This window comes from Anolis carolinensis, chromosome 2 (genome assembly GCF_035594765.1).
Source record: "Anolis carolinensis isolate JA03-04 chromosome 2, rAnoCar3.1.pri, whole genome shotgun sequence".
NCBI classification, from domain to species: domain Eukaryota; kingdom Metazoa; phylum Chordata; class Lepidosauria; order Squamata; family Dactyloidae; genus Anolis; species Anolis carolinensis.
In genome coordinates, this window is record NC_085842.1 from 307,038,743 (window position 1) to 307,062,413 (window position 23,671).

The window sequence follows — 23,671 nt, forward strand, 5'->3', positions numbered from 1 at the left end:
AGCCAGATACTATTGGAGGGGACAAAAATAATGACAAACATGAAAAAAACTTCCAATTGAGATGGCTACGGGGTCTGTTCCTTGTTTGACAGTCAGCAGGGAGGCAGTTATCCTGCTGACAAGGCTTCTAGCTTTCATTTCCATGAATTACCATTCTTATCCTTCTTGGCCCTCATGGAATAAGTGAGTACAGTAAGACCCCCAAAACTTTGGGACCCATATCCATGGCTTCAGGGAGGGGGATGTTTTCTCTAAGAATTTGTTAGGTCCTCCAAACAGTCCTATGGTATGTGGGTTGCTGTGAATTTTCCGGGCTGTATGGCCATGTTCCAGCGACATTCTCTCCTGACATTTCACCTTCAGAGGTTCTGTTGGCAGTGAAGCAAATGGAAAGTATATATAGATTCCAGCCACAGATGCAGGTGAAACATCAAGAGAGAATGCCATTGGAACATGGCTGTACAGCTCAAAAAACTCACAACTCAGTGATTCTGGCCATGAAAGCCTTCAACAACACAATTCTATGGTTTGCTGAAACTAGCTCATTTATATCGAGCTCATGAACCAAAATTTTGATTCACTGAATGGAACATGGCACAATAAACAGAAACTTCAAATTCAGAAACTCTGAATTTAGGGACGCTAAGAGTGGGTTCACTCCTGAATAGTTCTTAAGAGAATTTGATAGGCACAGCTAGCAGGCATTATACAGTGGTAGGGTTTCTGATGGGCATATTAGCAATCTGATTTTCCACCAGATATAATTGAAAAGGGTTGTCCAAGGAGTCACTGTAGGCTCACTAGCTTCTCATGTCTTTAGCTGTTAGGAAGTTTCTAATTTAAAAAAAGGGGTACGGGTTGGTGGTAATCCGGCTCACATCCTTTGCCTCAGTATTTGATCTCAGACATGGAGAAGGCTACTCACGTGATGTTAAGCACAGAGAACAAAAGTGCTCTTTGTTATTGTGTGTATGTGTGCTGTGCCTTCAAGTCACTCGTTAAAATGGCTATGCCAGCAATTTCATAAGGTTTTTTTTAGCCAAAGACTAATCAGAGGTGATTTAGTTGTTTCCTCCTCTGAAATATAGCCTCCAGCACCTGGTCTTCATTCATCTACTAATCAGGCAAATCCTGCTTAGCTTCCAAGATCAGATGGGCTCTGGTGCCTTCAGGGTATTTGGGCTGAATAATACTAATCTTTCTCCCCTTTCTATAGGAAACCTAAAACAGGGATCTTGATGTTGAACATGGGAGGCCCAGAGACTTTAGGAGATGTCCATGACTTCCTGCTAAGACTTTTTCTCGATAGAGATCTAATGACGCTTCCCATCCAGAAGTAAGGAATTATTGCTGTATATTAATTAGTCTTGTGCATTCAAGGTAAACCTTAATCCATTTCATGTCTTGGCTTTCAGGGGCCCCCCGATCTGTTTCTACTGGGCCTCCCGAAATCGGGAGGGCAGATATTTGTTTTTTTTTTTTGGTGCTGAAAGATCTGTTTTCTGTTTGCCTCACCATCTGGGGAGTTGAAGGGCTCCCTGGCTGAGGCTGAAGACCCATCGCGTCCTTGCTCCTCAACCCAAAGCGTAGTCCTGCGGTCAGGTGCAGGTCTTGCAGGCCTGGGCACTTTGGGCCTATGCGCACAGCAATCAATCCGAAAAGCAGGCTTGGAGCCGGTATCTGCTCCCACCTGCCTTTCGGATTGAGATTATTTTAGTTCCGGGGGCCCTTCCTGTTCCATGCAATCCGAATGGACGGTATGAAACAAGCACGAATCAGACAGATGTTACAAATACCAGTCCCATGTCTACTGTATATCTTATTGTTACCAGAAGCTATGCTGAAATTGCTTGCTCTTTGCTTTTTGCGTTAAATGCTTCTGTTTTAAAAACGGTGAGCTGGCACCCTCTTAGCCCCAAATGCAAAGCCAGACTGGTTTAGAAACAACAGGCTGACATCTTGCATAGAAGGGTATGATGTGTGACTTTACAATCTCCTAGTTATGAATGTGACAGAACACACAACCCTCTAGTGAATTGTCTCTTGTGTTAAATGCTTCTGTTGTAAACACGGTGAGTTGGTATCCTATTAGCCCCAGTATCAGGCTAATACTTTGGGAATAATGAGGCATGGCATGATTAGATGGGCAACAATATCTAGGGTGTTGGGATAAGATGAACAAATTAGTCTCAGTGTATTTTTATCTTTCATGTGGAATTTTTGGTGGTGGATGCCAAAATAACAGCGTAGTAATGCTGTCTCTGCTAATGCAGTTACCCCAGCAATTAGGAGCTTGGCTGTCTTTGGGTACTGTGAACTTAGTCTTCTGATGTAAGACCTTTGACACCTTGTTCCAGGTAGCAAATGTCTTTGAGTAACTCTAGGGATGCCATTCATCCCAGACAACTGAGAAAATCGCAAATTGAAGTGTGAAAAATACCCAGTAGCTCCCGGTTTCTTTCTTCACTGTCAGACACATGTAATAATAATAATAATAATAATAATAATAATAATAATAATAATAATAATAATAATAATAATAATAATAAATTTTATTCTTATATCCCGCCCCATCTCCCCGGAGGGACTCGGGGCGGCTTACATGGGGCCATGCTTTTAAAGTGTAGACACACTTTATCCAAGATGGAGTGGTGGTATGGAGAGATGACTTTATTTTTTTGATTTGGTTGAGGAGGAGTGGAAGAAGTGAAGCCCGAGAACAATGGTTCTCAACCTGTGGGTCCCCAGGTGTTTTGGCCTATACTCCCAGAAATCCCAACCAGTTTACCAACTGTTAGGATTTCTGGGAGTTGAAGGCCAAAACATCTGGGCACCCACAGGTTGAGAACCACTGCCCTAGAATGTAGATTTGCTGCGATATATTGGTAGTCCAAGGACATATGATAACTTTCAAGTTCAAATAAATTGAATTTGTGTTGCTGTTTCTAGTCCAGTTCTGTGAACATATTCTACTGGTTTTCTCAGAAGACTATTATTTATTTATTTCCAACATTTATATCCCGCCCGTCTCACCCGAAGGGACTCAGGGCAGCGTACACAATTGGCAACAATTCAATGCCTACACATAATTAAAACATAGCAATGAAAATCCAATTAAAACAATATAAAAATATAAAACATACGGTTAAAAATCCGTTCATCCAAAAACCTTGTGCTGTAGCCGTAAATCTGTAGTAACTAAGAAATAAGAACAATGATGAAACACAGTGGTAACAAAAAAACAATGTGCAGTACATATTATGAATAATTATAATAATTTGCATAATATGCAAATTAGCTGCTAGGATTTGTGGGGTTGCAATATGGCAACCTTAGCTGATCCATCTCTTCATGAACAGTGGCCTAAATCCATCTGGTGGTCCCAATTAGAGGTGAATTATTAAAGCAACGAGACTGTTGTAAATATCAATTAACCATTTCATAATTGATGTGTTGGGGCTAGCAGTTGAATTTTAAAAGGCTACATGCCCAGCAACTGAGAGTTCAGTTCACAGAGAATGACTATATTCAGACGTTTTTAAAGCTGGCAAAGGAAGGAAATGTAAGAATGCATTGCCTTTACTAACTGCTGTCACTCAATATTTCAGTAAGCTGGCGCCTTTTATTGCAAAGCGACGGACTCCAAAAATCCAGGAGCAATATAGTCAAATTGGTGGAGGATCACCTATTAAGAAGTGGACTGCTACTCAGGGAGAAGGCATGGTGAAACTGCTGGATGAAATGTCTCCTCATTCTGGTATTTTGTGATTTCCTCCTTTTTAGATTCTAGTTCTAGTTATGTTGGTGTTTGTATTCTGTTTGAGTGGCCTTTTTTCGGGGAAGAGATACCACCTTCTTAGTGATAACTACACCGAAGTTATAATTTATTGAAGTAATAGCGCTATTTAGCAGAGGTGAAAGACCTTATATAATTACAACTCCCATTATTCTATTGCCTTGAACAATGCAATTAAAGTGGTATCAAACAGCATTAATTCTATAGCATAGATTTGCCCTAATTTGAAGAGAAGACACTGTGTTAAGTGTGTTACAGGTGGTGCAGGCTGAGTTTGATTTCAAGTTTCAGGAGTTTAAGGGCAATCCTCATTTTGCCACAAATCTTGTTCTGTGGTTGTGCTGGCTGGGGGGAATCTGGGAGTTGTAGTCCAAAAGGATCACATAGAAACTTTCACCCAAAAAGAAATGTGAACAACTGCTTGTAGCTTTCTCCATCTCATCAGCATTGTTGTGTGATAGCAGGATTCTGCAGATGTGTGAGATGTATGTTTTACACCCTTAGTTAAGAACTTCTGTTAATATTACAAGTAACAGATTTGATAAGTTGGTCAGCCAATACAATCTATGGAAGTGATACCTTAAAATAAAAAAAATGCTTTGTGGACTTCAGATCTATCAAATATAGTACCCTGTCAACAGCGTGGTGGTTTGAGCATTGGACTATGATTGGAGACTAGGGTTCGATTTCCCTTGTGTGAGTCACGTACTCTCAGTTCCCAAAGACCCATCAATAGGCCTGCGTTAAGGTTGCCATAAATCAAAAACAACTTCAAGGCACACAACAACAATAGCTCAATGCTAGTTAGAGTCACCTGTTGAAACTCTCAAACCATGGTTTGATTGATGTTATGAGATTTCAGAATTAGAAGAGACACCAGAGATCAAGCAGTCTAATCAGCCAGTGCACAGAATTTACTTCTAAATCATCTCTGATAGGTTGCCATAAAGTTTTTCTTCAAAACATGTCAGAGTTCAGCTATACCAAATTCTGGAACAGAACAACTTGACCGTCTCTCTTTGGTTGCAGTTCAGATTGGTTCTACTGGGTACACTGCATAAGACAAATATGGGACTTCCTAGATATTAGGCTGCAAATCCCATTAAACCCCAGCTTGTTCAGGCAGTGGTGAGGGGTCATGGGAATTGTAGTTACACAGCTACATAAACCTGCCTTCCTTGTGTAAAGCAGGCATATGCTAACTTATGCAACTTGCATTGGAAAAGTTTTCATTTGGCAGGGTCACTTCTTCGCTTTTTGCAGAGAAACCGTTGCCAGCTACACCCATCAGTTAACGGGTTCCTCCCTGGAATTTAGTCTGGCAGATAAGGAAGGACCAACGGCTTGCTTGATAATTACGCCAAGCCATTTCATGTGTATGTGCACGTGGATATTTTGTAATACAGTGCAAAGCAGTTTCTTACTTTGGTAGGATTCACAGCACTTGTTTTTGCACGCAGAAAGTGCCAGGTTCTGATTTTAGCCTCCATGGCCCTCCAGGTGTTTTGGACTCAGCTCCCAGAATTACTGACAATTGAACAAGCTGGCTAGGACTTAGAGGCCCAAATACCTGAAACACCACAAGTTAAAGAGGCTTGGTCTAAAGCGTTTCAGGTGGCAAAAGTGGAAAATGTCAGTGTCAGGGCAGAAATTCAAAATTTACTTTGAGGAAGGAAAAATTACAAAGCTCTGGGATCTAGACTATTCTAATTATCCAGATATTCTCAGTTATGGATGGCTTTCACTAGAAAGAAGTGAAATGTTTTTGCCCTGTCCAAATAGTTTTCATTTTAGCAGCAAGAATCCTCCCTTTCATGGAGCCAAACAAATGAAGAGCTGACTAACCCATATGCATTTTCTCAGCATTCTTTTCTTGTTAACTGAGAAATCACCAAGACACCCTGTAATCAGCAGCCCTTTTGCAAACTCATGGCTTCCTAGATTGAGTTTTCCACCTGGAATGCAGTCTTCATCTTTTTCTACTGTCTTATTTACAACAACAACATTTATATCCCGCCCTTCTCACCTGAAGGGACTCAGGTGTCTTCCACCTTACTAAGCATTATCGTTTTTTGTAATGAGCCATGGCTGGATTAAAACTGCAATCCATATGAACTCAACTCTTGTTTAATTTCCTTGTGCCCTTTGGTGTGTGACACATGCACTTGTAGCACCATAAGAATGAGACTGGCATGTGTATGGTAACAAGCTGTGACGGCTCTGAAAGATAGGTTTCCGATGCTCCCTTACATTGGCAGGCACATTAGTAGCTCTCTTTAAAATAAAATAAAATCAAGCTTATTAGGGGGCTGAGGACTCCAGAGCATGAAGTTAATGGTTTAGGGAGTGTTATCTGCTCTTGTCAGACCTCATCACTCCCTCTTATTTCCCAATGTGGTTTCCCAAGCGAAAGCCGCCCTGTCTCTATCTATTTGTACATCCTTTGCATCTTAACTTGGTCTCCCATTACGGCACAGAAGCATCTTCTACCATGTCTGCATGCTAATGTGTTTTGCTAGTGAAGAGAGATGAGCAAGAGAGACTAGCTCAGACCCATTTTGCTTTTGAGATCTGTTTAAGAATGGATGGCTTGACTCAGTTTTTCTTTTCCAGTGATTAAAATCAAAAGAAGTTATCATTCTTATAGCTTATAGTTTATAAGCGTTTATCCATCATTTTCTTTTCTACAGTTTCAAATGTTCCAGTAGCTCTTATAAACAGGTGTGCAGCTTAGCTTAGGAAAGAGGTGAGAGCTTAAGCTATATGGCATATCTAATCCAAAGTTCTGCAAAAATAAAACCCTCATGATTTCACTGAGATTATCACTGGAGGGCAACGGTGGTTTGAGCGATGGAGTAGGAATTTGATAGACCATGGTTTAAATCCCTCAGCTATAGAAACCCACTTGACAAGTCACACTCTTTCAGTCTTGGAAGAAGGCAAAAGAAGACCCCCTTCTAAACAAAGTTACCAAGAAAACCTCTTGAGAGGTTTGAAAGGTTCACCTAAGGAATGAAATAAGTCAGAAACAATAGGAAGGCACACAACAAAAAGATGAGCATTGTAGAGCATCTAAAGCTACCTTCAAGCATAAGAGCATAGAAGATGCATATAGAGCCCCTAACTGCCATCCTTTTCATTTTATGAGATCAGAATGAGAACAAATGACTGGCCCAAAGTAGCCCAGTGAGTTTCATTGCTAAGTCCCAGGCCAACACATTCACTGCATCTCCAGGGTGTATCACTTATACTATTGCGTACGAGTAATATTGCAGAATGGAAAGCCTAGGAAAATAATTACCTCGGCACATGAGAAATTGCTGTGAACCGGATCAGTTGTCAGTGGTTAACAAAGAATGAGTTGGAAAGTTGGGCTTTTATCAGATATTGTTTAGTCTACAACTTCTAGATTGCCTAAACCAGTGTGAACATGCCACACATGTTTACTAAAGTAATATCCATGCTCTGCATTTTGGTCCCCTGCACATGTGATAATGTATGCTGTATGATATTTTAGAACTAGCCTAGTCACATCCAGGTGAGTAGAGTTTTTTCCTTCATCTTTGTTCATCATGACAGGGGAAAATGTCCTCTTTGTTACATTTAGCACATCTATATGTGTATGTAGTGTGTTGGTTCCTGCTCATCTCCTAGACTAGTCAACTTCTTAAAATCATCTTAAGAAGACTTAAGAATATTAAGCCATGATTTATTGTCAGTAGTAGACTGTGTGAGGGAGAACAAATTGAAACTTAATCTAGTCAGATGTCTTGATGCCTGAGGAATGAGGCTCCTTTCTGTGATATCTACAAAATCCAGCTCAAATGACAGCTGAAACTTATTTGAGTGTTGATGTCGGGACAGACAAGCCTTCTGGAACATATATTTGCGGTTGAGATAGATGCTGTCTTATAGTAAGGCCTGCCCTAGGTTTTCTACTTGTCTGATAGCCTGTTCTGATACATGGTATAAGTTCTTACCTCCCAACTTCTTTCCTCTTAATCTTGGTGGCACAGCAGCTCTCATTTGATCACTAGAATGCATGTGCTAGTTTGTCATTTGGGAAGGCTGTTTCCCTTACTTCATGGATTTACTTCTGTTTTCAGCCCCTCACAAGTACTACATTGGTTTTCGCTATGTCCATCCTTTGACAGAAGAAGCCATTGAAGAGATGGAGAAAGATGGCATCCAAAGAGCTATTGCTTTCACACAGTATCCACAGTACAGCTGCTCCACCACAGGTGAGTTCATCTCTAAAAGATAGCAGGTGTCAGGCTCCGCTCCTGGGGTTTGACCTAAATTGAGGGATCTGCCATGATGCTGCTTTTATTATAAGTCAGGCTTGGAGTTTGTGACATTACAATAAAGAGTTTGCCTCTGAGGATGTCTAAAATGTTTTTTTCTGTTGCTGTTGAGTAACAATAATCTTCTCTGCGCAGCTGCTATTTGGGGTCCAGGTTGGAACATTAAAATTGTTTTAAAGGCATATTTGGACACCCACAGGTCAATTTGATCCATCTTCAGCTTGGGCTGCTTTGATTTGGGGTAAAGTGAGTAGGCTGACTGCATATATAACCTGACTTGTGTCCCGCAAATGTGGAACATTTGCTGTTTTAAAATGTGGAAGAGGGTTTTCTCTGGCCTGGTGCCCTACATGTGCTCCCTCCTTGGAGGCCCAGTTTACACCAATGCTGACTTCTGGCACTAAGGCAAAACATGTCTTTTCATTAAAATCCCTGGGGCTGAATGTTTTGTTCAAGTAAGTGGACCTTGAGATTTGACAGTTGAGGAAATTCTTGGTCCTAATTGCATGTTAGAAGTGTATGGGAGCAAGCCTCCTCATCGTCAACACCATCTTATTATTTCTTCTTTATCATCATGCTACTTGGCTTTTTCCACTTATTTTGATGTCCAGAATTACTGGATCAGTCCAGGTTTCTTTGGGCTGTGTGTTCTCCTCCAGAGCTGAATTGGACCAATCTGATCTCATGTGGACCTAGGATAAATTACTCTGAATTACCTGATTTGTCCTGGAATTTAGCCAGATGGATTGCACAGTCCTTTTAGAAACCATTGTCCTAAACATATTACTGAACTTATCACATCCGGAGTCTAAAATCAAGTCACTGGGCCACTGAGGATCCCAGGGGAAGATAGACCATTGGTTTGATCCAGCCTTTTCCAAGTTGCTGCTTTCCATATACATTGGACTCTTAAGTCCCAGAATACTATAATCTGATAATGCTGAGATATGTGGTTATCTGATCTATGTTTTTTTAAGCAGTTTAATTTGTTTTTCTTTCTCATGGGTTCAATAGTTAATGTTTATATTATTGTTGTTTTGTTTACCTTAGGGAGCAGTTTAAATGCTATTTATCGCTACTATAATGCAAAGGGGGAGAAACCAAAGATGAAGTGGAGCACAATTGACAGGTGGCCGACACATCCCCTTCTTATTCAGGTATATGAAATTCTTGGGTGAAATTACATCTAAGAAGGTAGCTTTAAGATTAAAGAAGAACGTAATTTATAGAACACCTAGACTTGTCAAAAGACTCTATCCTGAGTGGGCTTGTTAGCTGTGGATGGTGGCAATTGTGTTGTAGCACATCTGAAAGGTGCCAAATTGGAGAAAGAAGACACACGATCTGATATTTTTCTTGTGTGCCATTCCAAGATATTTCTATCTGACTTCAGTTTACCTAGTGTGCATCATGTCTGTGTATACTTTTTATAAATAACATATTTTTGTTTTCATATTCCTGGCTTGGATGGGAAAGGATAGGATATGTATGGATCAGATCAGCAAAATGAAAGGAATATAAATTACAGTAAGATTCCAGCACCTGTGGGACCCATATTGCCTGTTTCATTTAATTTCGATAGATATTTGTTAGGTTCCTGAGAATGGCTCTATGTTATCTTCCCCTGTAAGTTACCATTGAGTCATGCTATAAGACCTAGCAAATATCTAGAGAAGATTCATCTCTAGCTCCTTCGTTGCAACTCTGAATCATAGAATCATAGAGTTGGAAGAGACCCCATGGACCATCCAGTCCAACCCCCTGCCAAGAAGCAGGAAATCACATTCAAAGCATTCAAAGTACATTGGGGCTGGAAATCATTTATTTCAATGGTGTTATACATGCTTTTCAGTCTGTCCAGGAACATTCATGGGTCTGCTTTAGGTAGAGTTAATCTTGAATTTAGTTCATGCTATTTTACCTTTGTTTTTAGTGCTTTGCAGACCACATAGAGAAGGAGCTGGCCTTGTTTCCACCCGACAAGAGGAAAGATGTGGTCATTCTTTTTTCTGCTCACTCTCTGCCAATGTCGGTGAGTAACCAATCCATTTCTGATACTGTTTATTCTGCAGGAGCATATAGACTGAACAATAAATTGGTTTATATCATATAAATTTCAAGCCACAGAAGTCTGAATATTACAGGAATAAGCATATAAAGTTTAAAAGTATGATGCTTGTTATATTACAAAATCCTGGAGTGCCTGGCTCCCACTCTTCTTCCAGTTTTTGATAGTGTCATAGGATATAGCTCATGTTTGATCCATTTGCCATTTTGTTCTGCTAAGCACAAAAGCAGTAAACCACCCTTGGTTTTTCTTCCATTGTTGCTAATAAGTGAGGAAAATGTTTTGATCTAGACCATTGGCAAAGATTGCTTAATCAGAAAAGAGACATGGCACAATGTTTAGAAGAAACAAAAAAATGCAGTAAAATAGTAAAAAGGGAAGTATGGTCAATAGTGGGTGGTGGCTTTCAACAGAACATTTGAAGTAAGTATCCAAGGAGCTGACATTTATTGTGTTTTGGATAAAAGGTTCAGTACCTTGGATAGCTCTCCAGAGTTTTCTCCTATTATAATACTAGACTCTAAAGCTGTGGTTCCCAATCTTTTTTGACCAGGGACCACTCTGCAACATTAGTACCAAAAGGGTTACGATTCACTGGGTTGCTGTGAGTTTTCCAGGATGTATGGCCATGTTCCAGAATGCTAATCAAGGTGATTAATTTCTGCATTCATATTTGCCTCCATACAAGAGTTCTTTCTCCCATCTTGGACCTTCCACAGATATATAAACCTCCCTTGCTTAGTTTCCAATATATCTCACAACCTCTGAGGATGCCTGCCATAGATGTGGGTGAAACATCAGGAGAGAATGCTTCTGGAACATGGCCATACAGCCCAGAAAACTCACAGCAATAGCAGTGATTCTGGCTATGAAAGCCTTCGACAACACGGTTACGAATCGGTTTTGGTCAACTTTAGATTAGTCATTTAACTTTGGTTATTTGGGGTTCTGATTCAGAAAATTGCATTGGAGAGACCACATCAGCTCTAGTTTCTGATAAAGAACATATGTCACCCAGTAGTCGCTATCTGCTCGCCCACAGAAAATCATATTTAACAATCTAAATCTGATTTCCCCCACATGTCTCACAGACCTTATTTTAGGTCTTGTGGCCCACCAGTGGACTGAAATCCACAGGTTGGGAACCACTGCTGTAAAGTCACCCACTGAATTTGAATGGCAGAGATTTAGGACATATTAAAAGAGAGCACATATTAGTACAACCCATAGTCTAACTCTGGAATTTGCTAATAGAAAGAAGGGACTGACCACCAATGTGGATACCTTTAAAGGGGAGTTGAATATATGAGATGTTTTCATAGAACCATAGAGCTGGAAGGGACCCCAAGGACCATCAGTTTCAATGCCCTGTCATACAGAAATACTCAATTAATTCACTTCTGAGAGAGGGCCGTCCAATCTCTTTTTCAAGACCCCCAAAGATGGAGAGGCCACCATTGTCAAAGTGAAAGGGTCTAACAGCTCTTACTGCCAAGAAGTTCTTCCTAATGTTTTGTCTTGGAAAGTGAGTGAACTGGTTCTATTCTAGTGCCTAGATCAGCATAAATCAAGCCTGTTCCACCTTTGCTCAACATCACTTCATATATTTAAAGATGCCTATGTTCTCTTCTCCAGGATAAAATATCCAACTCCCCAAACTTTTCCTTGTAGGGCTTAGTTTCAGACCTTTTGCCATCTTGGTTGTCCTTCTTTGGACATTTTCCAGCTTGACAATATCCTTCATCTCTCAGAATTTCACTGGGTAACTTCTCTGGGTAACAGTTTAAAACTTCAATTTCCTAGAATCCCTTGCTGGCTGGGGAAATTGGGAGATGTTGTCCAAAATATAACTCTGCCCCCGCTTCATGCCCAGCCCTAGTCTGATTTTGCAGCACTTTGGTTTCTGCCTCCCGCTTTCTGCCAGAAACATCCCATTTCCCATGGCATGGCAATTGAGTAACTTGCATGGAGGCTTCTCATGACACAGAGAGGAGGTAGGCTGCCTGCAGGGCATAAGGTGGAGCAAACGGTTCTCTGCAAGGTTTAAAAAAGGTGTCCACTTGAACTAAATTGCTTAGCAGTGATGGTGCTCACGCAGCACAATGGCTCACCACGTCAACAAAGTACTGAGCTCTGTGTGAGCTCTCCAGATAAGGTGTCACTCCACAGAGAAAAGATTGTAGATCTCCTGAATGAAAACGGTATCATTCACCATGGGATTTGAAAAAAAAGGAAAACCTATAAAACCTGTTCTCCCCAGTAGAACAGTTGCTATGGGATACTCCCACCTTTTCCTCTCCTGTATTTAATACCATGGCTAGATTGTCTGTTTTTTTTTTTTTTTTGGTTTTTTTTTGCGATTTGTGTACATTTAGTGCCATCTAGTGGTTTTCGGAAGCAGCAAAAGAAGCTGCAATACTTCACAAAGCTAATTTTCAAAAAGATATCTAGTATGGAAAGAGGAAAGGAAAAGGAGCCTTTAAGCATCTTTAGGACTGTCCAGTTAAGATGTGATATGATAGCCATGTTTAAATATTTTCCATATTGGAAATGGTGCAGGTTTTATTTTCTGATCCTTTAGAGCAGTGGTTCTCAACCTGGGATCCCCAGATGTTTTTGGCCTACAACTCCCAGAAATCCCAGCCAGTTTACCAGCTGTTAGGATTTCGGGGAGTTGAAGGCCCAAAACATCTGGGGATCCCAGGTTGAGAACCACTGCTTTAGAGATTAGGACATGGAGCAATGGATTCAAATGACAGAAAAATTCCACCTAAACGTTAGGAAGAACTTCTTGATAGTCAAGACTGTTTGGCAGTGGGATATGCTGCCTGGGAATGTAATGGAATCTCCTTCTCTGGAGGTTTTTAAATAGAGACTGGGTGGCCATCTGTTTGGAGTGCTTTGATTGTGGCAGAGAAAGAGTGGCCTGAGTGGCCTCTGTAATTGTATCATTTCAGCACAGGCTTTGTGAACCTCAGCCCAATTCTTCATATACAACTGAAGAAGTCATCTGTAGTCCACAAAAATAAATTTGTTAGACTTCAAAGTGCCATCTTTTTGACATACCTAAGTGATTACATAGCGGTTGAGCCTGCAGTTCAAAAGTGTGACCGTCACTTTGTCTGATGAGCGTCCAAGTTAATATTGTTCTTACTAACCCCCAGTAAAGATAACATTGGCTTAAAATGCCTTCTGGAAAATTTCCCTAATATAACGTAAAAGTTTATTTACTTTCTGAACGCTGACCAGCTATGGATAAGAAGGTATCATGAGTAAACTTGGAAAACCCCAAGGTTTCAGAAATACCAAAGCAGGGGGGAAAAATTAAGTGGGAGGAAACACAGTAAAAAGTCCCATGTACAAAAGCAAGAAATAGAAAAGAGAATACTGGCAGCGGGTTAAACCGCTGAACTTACTGACTGAAAGGTTAGCGGTTTGAATCCGAGGAGCGGAGTGAGCTCCCGCTGTTAGCCCCAGTTTCTACCAGCCTAGCAGTTCAAAAACATGAAAATGTAGTCATGCCGGCCACATGACCTTGGAAATGTCTATGGATAACGTCGGCTCTTCGGCTTAGAAATGGAGATGAGCACCAACCCCCAGAGTCGGACACAATTAGACTTAATATCCGGGAAAACTTTTACATGCATATATAGATAGATTAAGATTATATATACACACACACACACACACACACACACACACACACACACACACACACCATATATATGTGTGTACTTCAAGCAGCCAGCTTGAAGCAGGTGCTATCTGCAGCGTAAGAAATCCCACTTATTTCTTGACTATTCATTGGGCTTCTGTGCCTGCTAGTAGTACTCAAATATTTGGCTGTAGACCGCTGCAGATGCATAACAAAATACCTTTTTTAGAAATCCAAGAAAAGTGGCTTATTGCTTACAACTGGCAACATTTTGAAAAGCACTAACAGGCAATGTGAGAGCCAATGTAGAATAGTGCTTTGAGTGTTGGACTAGTACTCTGGAACATTAACAAATCTTTTGATGATTTTCCAAATTTTTGCACTGCAGGTATCCTCTGGTGTTGATTTGACTTTGGTTATAGCCTGTTTTACACCATGATCTATTGCATTTTATGATTTTAACCACTATTTTGTTAAATGCCAAGCGAGCTTCAGCCATTGGGCGGTATGTAGTTTGGAAAATGCACTCACTTCAAATTCGTATTAGGTGACTGATTAAGGATTCCCTGAGTCCTTAGATTCAGACAACAACATCTTGATATCGAAATAATATCTGAAATCAGCATGTCTGTTAGGAACACAGGATGGTATATTTTATAACGATGGGACCACCACAGACATGCTGCACACTCTCTGTTTTCAATCCCTCATCCACCAGTCTACTTCATTTTAGCCTCGTTTAGTCGCATCTTGAATCTGCACCGATCTAGACTTATAATGGAGAAATTCTGCTGTATTATCAGTTGTAAATAGTGCCCACAAACCTGAGCCACTTTCCATGAGCAGATTTTTTTTGTGCAAACTATAAGGCTGTGGTGAGCTTGTTTTCTACTGCTCCAGAAACTGAAATATGGTCCGATGGATTCAAATTACAAGAACAGTGATTCCATCTAAGCATTAGGAAAAATGTATTTATTGCAAGAGCAGTTTGAGGGTGAATTTGAGTGCTTTGAAAGGTGATAGACACTTTTTTGGGAGATCTTTAAGCAGAGATTGACGATTTTTGAACAACATTAGTTGTGTGTTCCTGCATAGTAGGGTGTAGGTCTAGATCAGTGATTCTCAATCTGTGGTCCCCAGGTGTTTTGGCCTACAGCATCCAGAAATCTCAGCCAGGTTACCAGCTGTTAGGATTTCTGGGAGTTAAAGGCCAAAACACCTGGGGACCCACAAGTTGAGAACCACTGGACTAGATGGATGGCCTTTGCAGTCACTTGTAGTTCTATGACTGTCCAATTACCCTTTTTCTTTTTACCAGAACTCATTTTGTCTCAGCCAGGTTAACATTTTGAGACATTAATGTGCCATGCTGGGCTTTTTTGCAAACTCTGGTGCAGCAAACCAAAAATGATGTTCTCTGACTATCAGTAGATTAGCCTCCTTCAAGGGAAATTAAAATATCTTCCTTTGGGGTCAGGAAGTTCAAAATTTATATTTTCTCTAATCCAAGTCACAAGATCTAACTATAATCTAAATCTGTGTCTCAACATAGGGGAATTGTACTTGGGTCCAGAAAAATACCCTAGTGCCTGTTTGTTTATTCTTCTTCATTTGTTTTTGTTCTCATTAAATGGAGGGAAATACCCAATGCAAGCTATTATCTAAACACCCTGAAGCAAGATGGTTAAACAGGCTTTAATAATTTGGATGTTCTAGTCTACTTTGAAAGAATATATGCTTATATTATAAAAAAGTATTTTTCAAAAACTGTCGTTTTTCATCTTTATGTTGCCATGTTAGACAATTGTTTTGCAATTACTGTTCCCTGTTTTTTTCTTGTAACTTGCCTTGAAAGTTTATTTTGAAAAGTAGCTTCAAGATATTTTAACTTAAATTATTAAAGAAGATAAGAGGGATTGCATCTTCCATTGTGAGTGCAGACTGATCTTAGGTGTGCAATGGAGCAGCAAATGTTACCTGATGTTTACATTAATCCCAAAAGAGGCTTTAAAGAAAGATTCAAAGTTAGGGCTTGCATTGTTTTTCTACAGGTAGTGAATCGCGGAGATCCATATCCACAAGAGGTGGGAGCCACTGTTCAAAGGGTTATGGAGAAACTCAAGTATTCCAATCCTTACAGGCTTGTTTGGCAGTCCAAGGTATGTGATCAGATGGAAGCTTCACAGCTGTTTCCTGCAACTCTGCATCTGTTCTGTTACCTGTAACTGTTAAGGAAACTTGCACTAGTCATCTGCATCATGCTCAGATCAAAATTGTGCTTGCCTAAATCTCATTTTAAAATCTAATTCAAATATATTGAGAAACCACATAGTACAGTTCTAGCATGGTACCAATACACCATATAGGTAGGGGATGAGATGGGAAATGAACATTTGCAAACTTTGCTTCAGCAGTGAAAACCTTCCATCAAAAATCATTGGGAAGTCCAGGAACATGGTCCTTGATATGCTAGCTTTCTGTATGAAAAGCAGTTCCTTTCCTTTCTGAGCTTGCAAGCATTGTATACTTCCATCAGACATTGGGAGTAACCCAGTCTGATTCTGTCTTCGTTTATTTTAACATGTCTGGGGCAGGGGAACTTTCTGTTGGAGTGAGTCCATTATCTCTTCCTTCTAGCTGTCTCTGCCTGTCTGTCTTGTAAAACCTTCCTTTCTTCTGTAAAATGCTGTGTGTGTTGGCCCTGCTTAAATAGCAACAAAGAACAGGTTGATACCTGCCTTTCTCAATGCCTCCTTGTTCTAGGTTGGCCCTATGCCCTGGTTGGGTCCTCAGACAGATGAGACCATCAAAGGGCTTTGCCAGAGGGGAAAGAAGAACATATTGTTGGTTCCAATAGCATTCACTAGCGACCACATTGAAACCCTCTATGAGCTGGACATTGAATATGCACAAGTTTTAGCCAATGAGGTAAAATTATTCTTCAGCCTTCTCTCTCTACTGCCTTTCACATATCTTGGCTCTTAATCGTATAATTTCCATTGTCCTTAGCCATGTTGACCAGTTCCACCAAGTTATAGAAGTCTGACTTGGAAGGAAATAAGGTGATCTTGATTACTTTATTTCTGAGTAAGCTGTCCCCCATATCCAAGAATTAACCCACCCACAGCTTGAAAAATCCTGATTCTGCCATTTTATATTAGGAACACTACTTCACTGTGCTATTCTATATAATGAGACTGGAGCATCCAAGGATATTGATATCCATGAGGGGCATGGAATCAAACATGGATAATGAAGGACCCACTCTTTAGTTTAGTCATAATATTTCATCCAAGACTGACTTCTTAAGTAATTCACAGCAGCTAAAATCCACTGCAATAATATATTTAAGAGGGAAGATTTCATTTTTTAAAATCAATGCCTAGGTGTTAATTCCGTATTCCTGGATGTGTCAATCCTACACAGTAAAAACATTTTGGTAATTTTCTGTTGAAAGGACTAGAGCTGTGCAGTGAGGAATTCAATGTACCTCAGACTAGAAACCCAGGATTCCATAAGACAGAGCCAATTAAAATGGTATCAGACTGTGATAACTGTATAGTGTGGATACACTTAGGTTCCAAGCTCTTTCTTCTGCGAAAGCAAATACTTCAGCCCACAGAAACCCCATTCTTTCCACCGATAAACTATTGGCTGGTTTTGACTAACAGACATCTTAGATGTTTGTTGTCTTTAATATAAGAAGTAGAAACACTTCACCACATTTGCAAAGATGGCATGACGGGTAGGCATAACGTTGATGCCACAGTGGGAAGTGAAAAGAAGGTATCCCTAAATTCAGTCTCATGACATTTCTGCAAAGAATAACCATGTAGTTTGGTTCCTCACAAAAGGTCTCATCAGAGCAACACGGAAGTGGAAAAGGCTGCTTTCATGTAGATAAAGAAAACCCGATTCAAACTCCTTAATTGTTTCTTACTTGCTGTATTGACCTTGAAGCAGAGGTCTTTCATGTCAGGCCCAGCTAAAGCCAAGTTCAGTATTGACATGCCTTAACTGGTCTCCTTCTCCTCTCTTTCTTCAGTGTGGAGTTGAAAACATCAGAAGAGCAGAATCCCTTAATGGAAATCCATTGTTTGCCAAGGTAATTGTACTGCATGAGAGAGAGTCCAGGTTCCCCAAGGAAGCTACTGTGGGTGGGCCAGAAAAACGGAAGGGGGGCAAAATAAGGGCATTGTTCCCCCGAAAAAGAATTCTGCCCCCCTGCAAATACAGTCTTACTTTAGTCTCCAAATTTCTACCAATGTAGAGTATGAGGAATTGGAAACCACTCACACTTTCAAGTTGTTGTTTGGTCGTACAGTATGACAAGTTGTTATTTGGTTGTACCGTATAACCATGGATATTGAATATCCGAAGGAACAGTATTTGTGGTTTCATTTATTCACATTTGACAAAATGTACCTTCTCTAGGCATTTGTTAGGTCCTCCAGTATGACACCATATTATTCTTGTGTCAGAAGTCCTTCATTTCGATAGGGTTTGTTTTTTTCTGCAGTTTAATATATCCACGTGAAGTCCAGGAATATATTCCATATGGATGTGGAGGGTCGTTTCTTTGAGGCTGCTGCTGCTGCTGATAATAATAATCATAATAATCGTAATAATACTTGATTTCTAGACCACATTCTTTTCCCAAAAGGACTCAGAGGGATTTACAAACACAAAACAAAAAGGCAAACATTAAATACCTCAAATGAGTACAAACACATTAAAATAATCTAAGATAATTCACAGTAACAACAGTAAACTTACAACAAAGAGATGAAAATAATAAAAAACAATCCAATAAGACATAGAAACTAAAACATGAGTAAAACATTACAACATATATCCTAAAAGCAATTAAGATACAATTACATTAAATGGCTTTAAAATGGCCAACACCGGTGTTCATTTAAGATGTATCATAGCAGCCATAAAATACAAGTGGGTTAGACAGCGTTCCAATGGGTTAAAGTGTCCTAGTTCTACTTTATTTGCATTCCCTTGTCAACTTCCCCTGCCTCTTTCTTTGGAAGTCTAAACGGTATTTCTATATGTTGAACTGAAACATTAGGTTATTGCAATGCTAGAAATTTGAGGACTGATGAAAAATCATAGGGGTGTGGGAAGAAACATTCATTTTTGAGTGAACAATTTATATATTTTTAAAATTACAATTACTTTTTTTCCACCACCTTCTTTTAAATTTCCTGTACCTAATTTCTCCTCCTTAATTCATAAGAGCTGCTTTTTCTGCTGATTTTATGTTGAACCATCAGCTGATTCGGGGGTCTTTATTTAATCAGAGTAGACTCACTGAATCATTTCTATTTACATAACTGTTAACTTAACCATGTAGCGATTGATGCAATGGGGCTCTATCCATATTGAGGCTTGCAGCTGGATTTAAGCCAGTCGGTCAATCATCCGGCTTTTAGAATTACGGCAACATGTCCCTCAGCAATTACGTTACAGAGATGATTTTTTAAAAGGATAAAATGCAATGAAATAACAATACTTAAAATGAAAGCAGTACCTCTGAGAGGATGCACGAAAGTTTTTTCCCTGTTTTTTATTCTGTTATTGAGCTGGCATTCTGCAGCCAAGTTCTGAACATCCTGGCTTTGTTAAAATATTGCCAGACAGGAACAAGGGAGGGTCTCCAAACAAGCAAAGGAGGAAGAAACTCATACATATTCACTTACATAAGGCATTGTGATGATACTCTATTGCAGTGGTTTTAAACTTGTGAGTCCCCAGGTGTGTTGGCCTAAAACTCCCAGAAATCCCAGCCAGCTTGCCAGCTGTTAGGATTTCTGGGAGTTGAAGGCCAAAACATCTGGGGACCCACAAATTGAAAATCATTGCTCTATTGCATTGTATTGCATGTGACTTTGCCTTAGGGTCACCATAAGCCAGAAACAACTTGTAGGCACACAATAACAACTGCAACCAAAATACAATTCACATTTCTTTGATTATCTGTTTGAGTTTTCTCCCACCGGGTTTTCTGATATTAAAAGATTTCAGACTCTCAAGCAAAGATCAACCCAAAATTTATAGCCTATAAAAGAGCTTGTACAAGAGTTTCAGAATTTTTTTCTTATGAGCTCTACCTTGTTTGGACAGTGATAAGCTTAGCTTAACTTAAGCCTTGTAGCCCTCTTTTCTGTTTTCCATTTCATACACAGCATCTGAAGAAGTGGGTTTTTATATCCATAAGAACTCATGCTGAACTAAAAACAGTTATCCTTAAAAGTACTGCTGAATTCCTTCTCTCCCCTTTTCGTTATTTTTACATTCATTGTGTGTGTGTATGTCTGTGTATACTCATATATAGAGATCTGATAGACAAGATACAAAACTGTGTGTGCTCATGCCTTTTGGGTAGCACCAGCTAGGGTAGATTTGTCTCATTAGTGGTTAAAAAAATCCATGCAGAGCTACACTTTGACATAGCTTCACATCTGAATTATGCTTTTGCAGCTCTTTATTCCAAGTATCTTCAATGTGAACATCTGTTGCTTTTTCAGGCCTTGGCGGAGTTGGTCTTCTCGCATCTCCAGTCAAATGAACTATGTTCCAGACAGTTGACCCTGAGTTGCCCGCTTTGTGTGAATCCCACCTGCCGAAAGACAAAGTCGTTCTTTACTAGTCAAGAGTTGTGAAGGAGCATTTGGAGAGGGATAATTTGCCAGAGCAAAACACTATAGATTCTGCAAAGTCTCCCTTTCTTTTTTCTTTTGCTCCTTTGGTCCCCTTCACATAAAACATCTTGCTTCCTTTGTGGAGGGGGTCCCAAGCTTGGCAAAAAGAGGGATGGGTTTGCCTGGGTGAAAGAGGGGTGGATATGAAATATTTTTCATTTCCTTTCTTCTTCCTCCACCTTATGGATGGATAATGCATTGGGAGGGAAGTAACATTTCAAGGGCTTCATTCTTTGAGTTGCTGAAAAAACTTGTCTTCCTACAAAACTGGGTCTCCCTAGCATCAAAGAAGCAACAGGTGCTCAGAAATTATATTGCATCTGATCCAGATTGTTTACCGTGAACTGCATGTGAAGAAGTAAGTTCTGAAAATATCACTGAGCCAAATAACTGATAGAAGGTTTTGGCTTGCAGGAATTGATGCCTCCTTTGAACTGGTTTGATTTACTTCTAAAAGGACAACTCCAGAGGTTTTGATCTGAGGATTGTAATCCAGATGTCTTTGCAGAGAGATCTTAGTATCAAAACTGTGGGGAGGAGGATGTTTTTTTGGACATCAGCGCCCAAATTTGGGGAACTATAGTCCAAAAAAGGTCTCCCCCTCCCCCAAGCTCTCTTTAATATGCACTTGCCATTAAAAAACATTTATGTCAGTCGTTCCAAGTGCGAGACTACTATTTTTTGTTGTTTGGTATTGTTTTAACATCCTGGGCTCTGTAGTTGGTGCACTGACCAGTGTGCTTCTGCTGTTGTTGTTTTTTTCAAATGGGGTTTAATGATCAAACCCATGCCATTAAAAGAAAGGAAGAAACATAACACATTTTAAATTTAGATTTCTTTTTATTGGGTCTCTTTCTTTACCCGGTGCTGAATATGTGTGAGTTTAGCTGAGCTTTACCGCTTGGGCAGTAGACTCCAAACTACATTTATTACACACTTTAAACCATATTTTCATCCTAGAAATTTCAATTTTATGTCTTGGTGTCAGTTATTATATGAAGTCTGGAGTGTTGGCTGGTGAATCTACTCTTTTTTAAAAAAAAATTTAAAAAGCAATGTGATCTGTAGAATATTAAAGTACTTTTGTGGAACCCTAAAGTTCCGCAGAGCACAGTTTGGGAACCACTATATTGTTGTGATAGGTTGGTGAATTTAATTTAATCCCTAAGATAAATCCAATAGCTTGAACTAAAGCCCAGAACAGACTCATTGTCCCACTGATATGGAAGTCCATCCACCATTGAGAACCTTGTTAGTGTGCATCTTGGTGGGTCAACTTCTATACTGAGAAACCCCAACCAATAAGGCACCATGGGCATTGAGTTCAAAGGTTCAAAGTCAGTGTTTCCATCCATATTGTATCTGATGCTGAGACTAGTTTCAGTTGACTTTCTAGTGAGAGTCTTCTGGGAGTGATGTTCTGTTGGTGACCTCTTCATATGAAACTTCCCTGTGCATCTGTTTTAGTCCATATGAATTAACTGGTGAATATAATAATCACCATCATTTTATTTCTTACCAGCCTCTCCCTATGGCTCGAGGCAGGTCACAGCACAGTCAACAACAAACATACAAACATCTACTTAAATTTATCCTGATGGTTGTTCTCTTTCATACACAAGAGTATAGGCGGATGTGCAAATCAACAGCATTGATGGATAATCTTTACATTGTCCAATCTGTATTGGCATTTGAAGAATGCAAATCAGTAAAAGACATCTTTTATATTACCTGTTTAACATGCATAGTTTCTGTGAATATATGTTGCCCAGAAAATATACATTATCTCCAGGGGAAAATGTGCAGAGTTTGTGCCAAGTGTAATATGCAGTTGTTCATTTGTGCACTTTCTCCAGCTTTACTTGAAGATGATGCATAAGAGTTTGGAGATTGTGGCAAATCCCCATTCTCCATAATTGTGTTTACAACCATTGGTGTTTATGCACCGCTTCTACTACTTGAACTAGCATTAACCTGAAAGTATTTATGTATCTTATAAGAATGGCTTTTCTCTCTTTGCAACTGGAACTGGGAAATTCAGACTTCACTTAAGAGATTGTCTTGAATATTCCAATTTCAACAATCATTTACAGACAGTTGTTAAATTGGTAATCTGATATTGTTAGTCATGAGAGTTTGTTTCATTGTTTGATTAATAGGAAGGAACTAGCTTTCCATGTCAACATTCAACCTCAAGATTTGCTGGTGAATGTGGATATTTTCTGCAATTCTTTTAAGAGCTTTTAAGATTGTGAGAATTAAAAACACAGTTGTCCCTCCAGATCTGCAGGTTTGACTTGTGGATTTGGTCATGCACCAATTTGATGAATACGTCCTCTATTGGAATCTGTAGCTTCTCCAGTGACTGTATAGTTATCTCTGGTTCTTCCAGGGTGACTCTATGGGTCACTTCCACCAGTGGTGCCCTAGAGATTCCTGGAAAGAACACTTCTCTAGGCATTTGTAGGTCTTCCAATGGGAAGATTCTGCGATCAACTTCAGGAACAGGTTGACCATAGAGTCTCACTGAAGTAACTAGAGATTAATAGACTCTGTGAATCTGGAGGGTGCTCTGTATTCATTTGACATTCCAACATGAACAGCCACTTGTACAGTTTGTACACCAATTGAAGTTCCTCAAGAAATTGAACAATTGATGTCAACTGCTGTTGGAACTGACATTTGTCACTTCCATACAGCATGGGGCTTCTGCACAGGTACTTAACCAGCTTTCAGTTCTTTGCTAAGGGCTTCCTTCTCTTTGAACAATGAGATACAAAGTTGTTCTTTGGAGCTGCTTTATAGATCTGCTTATCACTTTCCAGCTGTCAAGCTATTGTGGTTTTTGTGGGATTTCTATGAATGCAAATTGATCTGGATTTAATTCATGTTGTCAATTAAAACCCCAAATGATCTATTAGATTCTTCTTGTGTGTGTATGTTTTAAACTCATAGTGAATGCATGAGACAGTTGCTGGCAAGGTTGTACCTCTTGTCACTGGCAGCCAGTAAATTGCAAATCTCTGGAAGGTAGAGGAGGAGGATTGGTATGCTGCCTTTATGTTCTTTGGTCAGATGCAGTTTGCTTTAGAAGAGCCAGCATAGTTTGAGTGTTGGAATAGGACTCCAAAAGCT

General features: G+C 39.8%; 1 protein-coding gene across 3 annotated transcripts in view; it reads left to right on the forward strand.

Moving 5' to 3' along the window:
- fech (ferrochelatase) overlaps positions 1-23,456 on the forward strand; it is a 28,732-nt gene extending 5,276 nt beyond the window's left edge. For all 3 annotated transcript variants that reach the window (XM_003223650.4, XM_062972539.1, XM_062972538.1), the window contains exons 3-11: positions 1,217-1,336; positions 3,609-3,757; positions 7,903-8,037; positions 9,151-9,257; positions 10,034-10,132; positions 15,875-15,982; positions 16,587-16,751; positions 17,869-17,928; positions 20,363-23,456. In XM_003223650.4, coding sequence (XP_003223698.2) covers positions 1,217-1,336; positions 3,609-3,757; positions 7,903-8,037; positions 9,151-9,257; positions 10,034-10,132; positions 15,875-15,982; positions 16,587-16,751; positions 17,869-17,928; positions 20,363-20,497 — 1,078 coding nt within the window. In that variant the 3' untranslated portion in view covers positions 20,498-23,456. The remainder of the gene's footprint in view (positions 1-1,216; positions 1,337-3,608; positions 3,758-7,902; positions 8,038-9,150; positions 9,258-10,033; positions 10,133-15,874; positions 15,983-16,586; positions 16,752-17,868; positions 17,929-20,362) is intronic.
- The last annotated feature ends 215 nt before the right edge of the window (positions 23,457-23,671 follow it).